The following is a 12,500-nucleotide window of genomic DNA, read 5'->3' on the forward strand; positions in this document are numbered from 1 at the left end:
TCAAGCTGTACTCAGTCACATTGTTTTTCCTGTGGTGGATTTAGCTGTAGTCTTTCAGAAGAAGCGCTTTCTGTCTGTAGAATTATTTAGTTGCGCTAAGTTGGGCAGAAGTGTTTCCTAGCAACAGTGTGCCATGTCACGCAGCCACCGAGGTAAAATTAGTCCAAGTAGAGGATTCCTAAAAGAAGAAGAGCAGCGGCACATGACTGAGGATATCTGGAAGCATCAGACGAGTCCTCATCACAGTCTGACACACCAGTGATGCTCAGATCTGATGTCCTGCTGTGTTTCTGCTTCAGATCTCAAGCATTCCTCAAGACGTGTGTCTTTAGAGATGGGCTGTTGTGCTGCCACCATCAACAGCCTACATACACCCTAGCAATGACCCAGAACATTTTAGAAAAATCCAAAGAAGTTACCCTAAACCCAATAGAAACACCCTAGCAATGATCCAGAACACCCTGGAAACACCCTGACAACAACTCAGAACACCCTAGAAACACCCAGCAACACTGTAATAAATCCGTTAAATTTAAGCTAAAAAAACGGCAGCTGTGGTTGCCAGTACTTTACCGTTAAAAACAGAGTACAAACCATAAAAGTGATTTTTAATTTTTACGGTAAATTACGGTATTTTAATAATTTATCGAGGTAATATGTCTGTGTTTTGAATGATCAATCTACACATCTTTTGTTACACAGTTAGACATGTTAGCACACCCACATGCAGTTGGTGATGAGGAAGTTACATAATGAACCAATGCTCATCACAATCAACTTTCCCCATAAGCAGAAAAGAGTATCAGCATATAAAAGGTGCTCAGTGTCATTCACACAGATACTAAACAGCAGTATGGTAACACGCATAAAATTAGTCATGAAATAAATGTCGTTTATTAACATTAGATGCAACATAAATCTCTAATGTACATAACTGATGGGGAAACAACTAAAAAGATCCATAGTAATGTCAACTAAATGCATACAAAGTTATGTGCCATGCAGGGAATTCTGGGAAAGTCAGTTTACGGTTATTCGCCGTATATATTAAGGAAACACACCGTTAACCAGATTACGGATTTGTACTGTAGCATTTTTAAAGTTTTTTATCATTGAAATCACGGCCATTTTTTACAGTGCAATGACAGAGAACTCCCTAGAATTAACCAGGAAACACTCTAGAAAAGACACAGAACACACTAGAAACACCAACTCTGACACAGAACACCCAAACAACAACACAGAATACCATAGAAAGTCCTAGGATTGAGCCAGAACACAATGGAAACACCCTAACAACATCCCAGAACACCATGAAACACCATAGGTCTGACCCAGAACACCATAGAAACACTCACGAAACACCCTGCCGAAGACACAGAACTCCTTATAAAGAACCTGAAAACTGTCTAGAGAAGACACATAATACACTAGATACACCCAATCTATGACCCAGGCCACCCTGAAAACACCCTAACAATGAACAAGGACACAACTAAACAACCTAGCAATGATCCAGAACACAGTGGAAACACCCTAACAACGAACAAGTACACAACTAAACAACCTAGCAATGATCCAGAACACAGTGGAAACACCATAACAACCACTCAGAGCACACTTGAAAGACCCTAGTAACACCCTGCCAATGACCCAGAGCTTCCTTGAAAGAACCTGGAAACACCATAGAGAAGACACATAACTCACTATAAATGTCCTCACAGCAACCCAGAACACCAAAGAAACACTCTAGAAACACACTGCCAATGACCCAGAACTCCCTGGAAACACTATATGCAGAACACACAGGAAACACCAACCTTATGACACAGAACACCCTAACAACAACCAAAACACCATAGAAACAGCCTAGCAGTGATCTATAACACCCTGAAACACTGTAATAGCAACCCAAAACACCATAGAAACACCCTGCCAATGACCTACAACTCTCTAGAAAGAACCTGAAAACCACTTAGAAAAGACCAGAAACCAGAAACACCAAACCTATGGGCCAGACCACCCTGGAAACACCCTAACAACAACCAAGAACATTATAGAAACAACACAGGAATGATCTCGAACACCCTGGAAACACCCAGAACACTCTAGAAACCCCCTGTCAATGACCCAGAGCTCCTTAGAAAAAATCTGAAAACACGAAAAGACAGAACACCATAGAAACACCCTAAAACACCCTGCCAATGACCCAGAACACCCTAGAAACACTGTAGCTACAGCATAAACACACTAGAAACACAATTCCAGCAAGACAAAATACATTAGAAATACTGTAGCTAAAATATGAACACCCTAGAAACACCCATATACCTTAGAATCACCCTAGCAACCACCTAAAAATAATAAATAAATAATGATTAGCGTAAACGTTCAGAAATAAACGTTCGCGAGATGTCACTGGGGTGGTACCTTTTCGAAAGATACACATTTGTAAGTAAAGGGTTCCTATTAATAGTTAAAGGGTACATATTTGTATCTAAAAAGTACAAACTTTTAGGAACTAATATATACGTTTGCAATGCAAAGGCAATGTGTGGATTGCATGAATGCATGAGTTTTGCCTCAATCATGTCTGTCATGCAGGTTTAATTAAATGAACTTAAGCAAAAAAAAATTAATGTGAGGAAAAAAAAACACCAGGCGAGTAAACTAGAGCGGTGCTCCACATTCGGTGTGAACCCATCATAACACTTTAAAAACTTTGGCACAGCAAATACCACCTTCTATGAACTCAACACCGCTCGATCAGCAATGTGATAAAGACACCTTAGCAACAGCATAGCAACACCCTGGCAGCCACTCGGAGCATCATGTCTGATTCAAAGATGCAGATCAGGCTGTGAATGTTCAGCTTGAAGAATGTGTGTGTGTGTTTGTGTGCGTGTGTGTCTCAGCTCTGCATGAATTAATCCCATCATGCTCTCTGGCATCATCCTGACAGCAGGGAACGGCTCGCTGTTAATTAGCTGTGAGGGAATCAGAAAGTGCTTTAGCTGGACGAGGCTTTATTCTTATACAGTGAGTGTGTGTGCGTGTGTGTGTGTGTGTGTGTGTGTGTGTGTGTGTGTGTTCACTGTAATTAGTGAGTGTGCTGGAAGTGTGATGGCCCCCTGAGAATTGAACATTCACACAAAGGAAGGCCGATGAAGCTTCCAAACATGAGCCTGCAGTCACAGCGCACTCCACATGTAAACAGAGCCGCAGTTTGACTGATCTGAGACTGACGCCATCATCATGTCATTGTGTCTCCACACAGGGACATCAAACCTGACAACATCCTGCTGGACGAGCAAGGTGAGACACATGTGTGTGTGTGATTGTAAGAGAGAGAAAAGCTTCAAGGAGACACGTGGAGATCTGAGGACACGCTGTTCCACTAAACACCCCTGATCTTCCCTTTTTAGAAAGAGCAAATTATTGTGCACATTAGACTCCTGCAGTCATTCAGCGAATCCTCTGAGTCACAGCAGGAATAATATCGCAACACCCTAGCAAAACCCCTCTAGAAACACCACAAAAACAAGTCATACAGAATAACACCCTAGCAACAACACAAAACACAACAGAAACACCTTAGCAACGGCCAAGGGCACAGCTGAAAGATGCTAGAAACAACCCAGGACACACTAGAAACACACAATCTGTGATCCAGAACACCCTAGAAACACTCCATCTGAAAAGTGAACACCTTTCCAACACCCATAACATCTTAGAAACACTCTAACAACAATCCAGCAACACAATAACCTTAAACACAGTGAAAACAAGTGACACAGAATAACTTGACAACTGCCCATAACACTGTAGAAACACCCTAGCAACAACCCAGCACACCACTAAAACATTCCACTGTAAATAACCCAAAAACACACTAATAAAACCCGACCTATGACACCACAAAAACAAGAGACACGGAATAACCTAGTAACACCCTGGCAACAATGTAAAAAACACAGAAACACCCTAGAAACAATTCAGAACACACTAGACTCCCTACCAATAAACTTACAGTAACTACAGTAACAGTCCAGCAGCCCACAAACACCATAGCAATATCCAAACACCTTAGAAACACCATGACAAAAAGCAATACAGATTAACCTAGAATAACCCTCGCAACAGCCCAAAATACCACAATAACACTTGAGCAACAACAGAGGACACCATCAAAACACCCTATCAACAACCCCAAACACCTTAGCAACGTTGTAAAAAAAAAACAACCTAGCAACAACTACTAGAGACCTAGCAACAACAACTAGAGACACAATTACAAAACCTTAGAAACACACTAGACACCAAACCTATGACGTGACATGTCACACTAAATCTCAAACAACCTACCAACAATCTAACAACAACCCACAAACAACATAGCAATAACCCAAAACACCATAGAAACACCATGAAAACAAGCGATAACCTAGAAACACGTAAGCAACAACCTTAAACACCACAGAAACACCCTATCAACAACCCAGGACACTATCAAAACACCCTAGAAACAATCCAGAGCACACTAGATACACTCTATACAACACCTGAACACCTCAACAATGACCCAGAACACCTTAATAACGCCCTAGCAACAACCCAGAAACACCACAGCAATAACCCCAAACACCCTAGAAACACCATGAAAACAAACTACATAGAGCAACCTACAATCACCCAAATAAGAACCCAAAACGCCAGAGAAACATCCAAGCAACAACCCAAAACGCCATAGTAGCACCCTAGCAACAAACGAGGACATCATCAAAACAGCATAGAAACAATCCAGAACACACTAGACTTCCTAAAACTAACCCAGAACACTTTAGAAACACTTTAGCAATCCACAAACACGAAGCATTATCCCCAAATGCCTTAGAAGCACCATGACAACAAGCAACACAGAATAACCTAGTAACACCCTAGCAACAATGTAAAAAATACATAAAAACACCCTGGCAACAACCAGAGGCACAATTAAACAACCTAGATACACACTAGACACCAAACCTATGACCCAGAACACCCTAGAACAACTCTAGGTTGTGACATGTCATGCTAAATCTCAAACACCCTACCAACAATCTAACAACAACCTAAAATACCATAGAAACACCATGAAAACAAGTGATACAGAACAACCTAGAAACACGTTAGCAACTACCTAAAACACCAGAAACACCATATCAACAACCCAGGACACCATCAAAACACCTAAGAAACAATCCAGAACACACTAGATACACTCTACCCAACACCTAAATACCACAACTATGACCCAGAACATCTTAGTAGCACCCAAGTAACAACCCAGAAATACAGAAGCAATAACTCCAAACACCCTAGAAACACCATAAAAACAAGCAACATAGAGTAACCTACAATCACCCAAATAACAACCCAAACGCCATAGAAACATCCTAGCAACAACCCAAAACACCACAGAAACATCCTAGCAACAACCCAAAACACAATAGAAGCACCCTCGCAACAACTGAGGACATCATCAAAACCTAAGAAACCCCTAGAAACAATCCAGAACAAACTAGACAACCTAAAAATAACCCAGAACACCTCAATAACATTCTAGCAACTCACAAACACCATAGAAATATCCCCAAACATCTTAGAAACACCATGACAACAAGCATTACAGAATAACCTAGTATCACCCTAGCAGCAACCCAAAACACCATAGAAACATCCTAGCAACAACCCAAAACACTATAGAAGCACCCTAGCAACAATCAAGGACACTATCAAAACAGCCTAAACATTCCAGAATACACTAGACACCCTGAAAATAACCCAGAACAACTTAGTAACAGTCTAGCAACCCAAAAACACCATAGCAATATCCCCAAACACTCTAGAAGCACATTGATAACAAGCAACAATAACCTAGAATCACCCTAACATCAACCCAAATTACTATAGAAACACCCTAGCAACAACTGAGGACATCATCAAAACACCCTAGAAACAATCCAGAACACACTAGTTACCCTACCAACAGCCCAGAATTCCAGACTCTAGCAAACCACTGAAACAATAGCAATAACCTCAAATACCCTAGAAACACCATGAAAATAGGTGACACAGAACCTAAAAACACCCTAGCAACAACCCCAAACACCATAGAAACACCCTAGCAACAACATACTGTAGGACACAATGAGAACACGTTAGAAACAACCCAGAACACATTACATTCCTGCAGTCATTCAGTGAATCCTCTGAATCACCGGTTCTTGTTTTTATGGCTGATCTGTCTGCTGTTCCTCAGGTCACGCACATTTAACAGACTTTAACATCGCTACGATAATCAAGGACGGAGAACGAGCCACAGCGCTAGCAGGAACAAAGCCGTACATGGGTGAGAAACATCAGATCCACAACTGAACATCTGCGCTGTGATCATCAGTCCTTTAAACTCTACACACACTTATATTCTCAGTGCAGATGAGATGGGTTTTGTTTTCTCCTGACAGCTCCAGAGATCTTCCAGTCGTTTGTGAGTGGTGGAACTGGTTATGCGTTTGAGGTGGACTGGTGGTCGCTGGGTGTGACCATCTTTGAGGTTCTGCGAGGTTGGGTAAGAGGATCAGTTTAACTGTGTGTATAATCACACCACGGATGTGTTTTCTACAAGGTTTGTGTTCTGTATGTCTGTGTGTTTCAGAGGCCATACGACATCCACGCTAGTAACTCAGTGGAGTCTCTGCTGCAGTTGTTCAGTACGGTTGTTGTTCAGTACAGCTCCACCTGGCACAAAGACCTCATCTCGCTGCTGAGGAAGGTCAGAAAAACACCTTGACACACACAGCTCTGTACATTCATCTGATGATAAATGATGGAAAAAGATTAATGATTAGCCTATCAGAACACTGGAAATCACAGAAAACATCCTAGCAACCACACACAACACCAAAACAACCACAAAAAACATCATATCAACCAGCAAAAACACAATAACAATCAAACAGAACACTATAACAACCATCCACAAATCCCATAACAATTACAACAACCACCAAAAACACCACAGCAACCACACAGGACACTATAACAACCATCCGCAATCCCATAACAATTACAACAACCACCAAAAACACAATAGCAACCATACAGGACACCATAACAACCATCCGCAATCCCATAACAATTACAACAACCACCAAAAACACCATAGCAACCATACAGGACACCATAACAACCATCCGCAATCCCATAACAATTACAACAACCACCAAAACACCATAGCAACCATACAGGACACCATAACAACCATCCGCAATCCCATAACAATTACAACAACCACCAAAAACACCATAGCAACCATACAGGACACCATAACAACCATCCGCAATCCCATAACAATTACAACAACCACCAAAAACACCATAACAACCATACAGGACACCATAACAACCATCCGCAATCCCATAACAATTACAACAACCACCAAAACACCATAGCAACCATACAGGACACCATAACAACCATCCGCAATCCCATAACAATTACAACAACCACCAAAAACACCATAACAACCATACAGGACACTGTAACAACCATCCGCAATCCCATAACAATTACAACAACCACCAAAACACCATAGCAACCATACAGGACACCATAACAACCATCCGCAATCCCATAACAATTACAACAACCACCAAAACACCATAGCAACCATACAGGACACCATAACAACCATCCGCAATCCCATAACAATTACAACAACCACCAAAAACACCATAACAACCATACAGGACACTGTAACAACCATCCGCAATCCCATAACAATTACAACAACCACCAAAACACCATAGCAACCATACAGGACACTATAACAACCATCCGCAATCCCATAACAATTACAACAACCACCAAAACACAATAACAACCATACAGGACACCATAACAACCATCCGCAATCCCATAACAATTACAACAACCACCAAAACACCATAGCAACCATACAGGACACCATAACAACCATCCGCAATCCCATAACAATTACAACAACCACCAAAACACCATAGCAACCATACAGGACACCATAACAACCATCCGCAATCCCATAACAATTACAACAACCACCAAAACACCATAGCAACCATACAGGACACCATAACAACCATCCGCAATCCCATAACAATTACAACAACCACCAAAACACCATAGCAACCATACAGCACACCATAACAACCATCCGCAATCCCATAACAATTACAACAACCACCAAAACACCATAGCAACCATACAGGACACCATAACAACCATCCGCAATCCCATAACAATTACAACAACCACCAAAAACACCATAGCAACCATACAGGACACTATAACAACCATCCACAATCCCATAACAATTACAACAACCACCAAAAACACCATAGCAACCACACAGGACTCTATAACAACCATCCGCAATCCCATAATAATAACAAAAACCACCAAAAACACCATAGCAACCATACAGGACACCATAACAACCATCCACAATCCCATAACAATAACAAAAACCACCAAAAACACCATAGCAACCATACAGGACACCATAACAACCATCCACAATCCCATAACAATTACAACAACCACCAAAAACACCATAGCAACCATACAGGACACTATAACAACCATCCGCAATCCCATAACAATTACAACAACCACCAAAAACACCATAACAACCATACAGGACACTATAACAACCATCCGCAATCCCATAACAATTACAACAACCACCAAAAACACCATAGCAACCATACAGGACACCATAACAACCATCCGCAATCCCATAACAATTACAACAACCACCAAAAACACCATAGCAACCAATTGAGCAACCATCAAAACACCATTTAATCCATACAGAACACTAGACCAGCCACCTGCAATGCCAGAACAACAGCAACAACCACAAAAAACACCAGAACAACCATACAGAACACTATAACAACCACTCAGCATGACCGTCAGAAACACCATCTGCAATCGCAGAAAAACTACAGCAACCTTCAGAAACACAAAGGGAACCAAGCAGAACACTGTAACAAACATATGCAATCCTAGAACACCTACAACAACCACCAAAAACTCGATAACAGCCACTCAGATCAACCACCAAAACAACCATAAGGAAGACAATAACAAACCATCGTCAATCCTAGAAAAACTACAAACACCAAAACACCATAACAGCTATAAAAAACACATCAACAGGGCTGTTCAAACTCAGTCCTGGAGGGTTGTTGGGTTGTTGTAGGTGTTTGGGTTGTTTTTAAGGTGTTGTGAGTAGTTTGTTGGCTGTTGTGGGAGGGTTGATAGGACATTGTAGGTGATTTGGAGGACTTTTGTGGTCTTGTACATGGTTGGCAGGGTGTTGTGGGTACTTGTTAAAGCATTGAGGGTGGTTGGTTTGACATTTCTTTGCAATTTTTAGGGTGTTGTGTGTAGTTGGTAGTGTTGTTAGTGGTTTTTAGGGTATTTGGAGTGTTTATGGCATTGTGACTGGTTGTTACGGTGTTTGTTGTAGTTTTTGAGGTGTTGTAGGTGTCTGGTGAAACATGTTCAGTATATTTAGCATGTTTGCCATGGTTGTTAGGATGTTGATGGGGTTTTTAGGGTGTAGTAGGTTGTTGTGAGAGGTTGTTAGAATGTCTGGGGAGGTTTAATGGAGTCATGGGTGATCAACAGGACATTTCTTTGTGTGTTTTAAAGGTGTTGGGGTTAGTCTGTAATGTGTTATGGGTGGTTGTTAAGGTGTTGTAAGTTGTTGTTAGGGTGTTTTGTGTGTTGTTTGTAAGGTTTTGTATGTGACTGCCATCCCATGTGGTTTTTAGGGTGCTGAGAGTGGATTTAATGTGTTTGGTATGGTTGGTAGGCAGTTGTGTGTGACTAGGGTGTTGAAGTGTGGTTGTTAAGGTGTTGTGTGGTTGTTGTTGTTCAGAGGACAGGGTGTTTGGACTGGTTGTTAGGGGTTTTGAGGTGGTTGTAAGGGGTATTTGGTGGGTTTGGTGGCTGTTTGGAGCAGTTGTCAAGACATGTTTATTTGTAACCTCACTGCAGTTCTGTGGTGGTTGCTATGGTGTCATGGGTTGTTGTTAGGTGAGTTCTTACTGACTCGATTCAGAAGAGGCTTGACTTTAATAATAGGCAATTGAAATATATATAAAACAGATGAAATTGAAAAAGGATAGAGGGAAATGAAAATAGACAGAACACAGATGGAGTCAGAGAGAATAAAACCGTCTAATGATGCTGGAGAGAATAAAGGGAAGGATTGAGACGAGCGAGGGAAGGAGATGATAATGAGCTGGAGAGATAATAAAATAAGATGAATGAGGAAAGCCAGTTTCGCTCGGCTGGATCACCAGAGAGGGAGAAGAAATATTATGAGAGGAAAATGGATATTAGTGAAGAACAGAGGATTGACGCGAGGCGTTCAGGTCATTTATTAGATGAGTGAGATGTGCAGAGATTACTGTGTGGTGAGTCAGAGGGAAAGGGCATTGTGGGTAAGAGCTGGAAACTTCCCCGTTCAAGCTTTATCTCTCTTGTGCTTTAAATATACAGATTGATTTAAAGCAGCTTCAGTAACAGTAAAAGCCACCAGTTTGATCTCAGATGTCAAAATAGAGGCAGTAGTTCACACTCAGATCATTTTTGATTGCATACTCTCTCATATCGACCAGTTTAAGCTTAGTTTTCCTCTGGAGACGAGATATAAAATCAACATCGGCGGGATTTTGTTGAGTTTAAGTCATCTCTTACATCTGAACATTAACAGGACATACATACATGTGGTCTTGAATAATGTTTTCTAAACCACAGCACAAACACATTCATGGAACAAAAAAAATAAAAAATATTTTAGATTAGTTTGTTTTGTCTAACATTATTATAATCATACTAATAATTCATTCATTCATTTATTTTCTTATCAGCTTAGTCCCTTTTTTAATCCGGGGTCACCACAGCAGAATGAACCCCCAACTTATTCAGCAAGTTTTAAGCAGCGGATGCCCTTCCAGCCGCAACCCATCTCTGGGAAACATCCACACACACACACTCATACACTACAGACAATTTAGCCTACCCAATTTCCCTGTACCGCATGTGTTTGGACTGTGGGGGAAACCGGAGCACCCGGAGGAAACCCACGCAAACACAGGGAGAACATGCAAACTCCACACAGAAACGCCAACTGAGCCAAGGGTCGAACCAGCGACCTTCTTGCTGTGAGGCGACAGCACTACCTACTGCGCCACTGCGTCGCCCCATACTAATAATAATATAACATGATGTCTGCGGTCTGGAGGTATTATAGATATAAAGTTGATGAGGACAACATTGCCAGAGCAAACTGAGAGATATGTAAACCTACGATTGCCTGCCGGGTATTTTAAGACGAGCTGCTGTTTGTTTACATATTTACTGTTGCTCTGAAGTCCAGAAGTGAAGCACTGGTGTTTTTTATTACTTGATTGTTGAAGCTTCCTCACAGAAGTGCTCTGTCTGTTAACAGAGATGGTAAATGTTAAAATAAGGTGAATGAAATAAAAACCAAAGGATCATCCTGGATCTGTTTCTTCACTCTTTTTTATTTATTACAGAAGTATCAGATCAGGTTTAGGCATCGACAGATACTCAAAATCAAATGACAAATGAAAAAACCTGATCCAGACATCCCTAATAATAATAATAAAACATTAACATTTAACAACGGTGAACATTTGAATTTACATAAGGAAATCAGACTGTTGTAAATGCGTGGAGAATATTCAGAATAATATTTTAGCAAGTTGAATGCTACAGAAATGTAATTTTGTTAACTTAAAATGATGAGAAGAAAAAAAATTATGATTTCATGAGACTTCTACTGAAGTGTAATTCAGAGAGTGTGCTAGTGTGTGTGTGTGTGTGTGTGTGTAGCGCACTGAGGTTTTCTCTGAGCTGGTGGGTTGATTCAGATCGATTTCTCTCTGTCTGTGGGAGAAATGCAGAGCGGAGCATCCGCAGATCTGCTTTCTGGATCATTTACAGCAGCAGAAAATAATATGAGGAGTCTCGGTCACATCTTAGACTCTACAGCGCCTCTTGCAGGCCTACACCGCAAAACACACCACCTTCCTTACTCAGAGGTTCGCTCTTGTTTCTAGTCCACATTTCTAAACATTCTTATTTCAAGAAGCATTTTCTAGACAAGTGCATTTGTTTTAATTTGTTTTAATTAATAAATGTCATCATTTCCTTGTCCTCCAAACCTGTTTGTGTTTCTTCTGCTGAACACATGTTGAAGAATGCTGGGAAATCATTCATTGACTTTCATTGTTTTTTTAATCTATTAAAGATGCCAATGTGCAGCATTTGCAGCATTCTTTAAAATATCTTCCTTTGTGTTCAACAGAAGAAAGAAACTGATAAAAGTTATCAACCACTTGAGTGAGAGTGACGAGGATATCTTCACTATTGTGTGA

At 40.9% G+C, this 12,500-nt stretch overlaps 1 protein-coding gene across 1 annotated transcript in view; it reads left to right on the top strand.

Moving 5' to 3' along the window:
* stk32c (serine/threonine kinase 32C) overlaps positions 1-12,500 on the top strand; it is a 106,057-nt gene that overhangs the window by 89,503 nt on the left and 4,054 nt on the right. The window contains exons 5-8 of the mRNA XM_073920397.1: positions 3,278-3,315; positions 6,302-6,391; positions 6,507-6,610; positions 6,698-6,814. Of these exons, the coding sequence (XP_073776498.1) occupies positions 3,278-3,315; positions 6,302-6,391; positions 6,507-6,610; positions 6,698-6,814 (349 nt within the window). The remainder of the gene's footprint in view (positions 1-3,277; positions 3,316-6,301; positions 6,392-6,506; positions 6,611-6,697; positions 6,815-12,500) is intronic.

Source organism: Danio rerio, chromosome 13 (assembly GCF_049306965.1).
Source record: "Danio rerio strain Tuebingen ecotype United States chromosome 13, GRCz12tu, whole genome shotgun sequence".
Classification (NCBI taxonomy): Eukaryota; Metazoa; Chordata; class Actinopteri; order Cypriniformes; family Danionidae; genus Danio; species Danio rerio.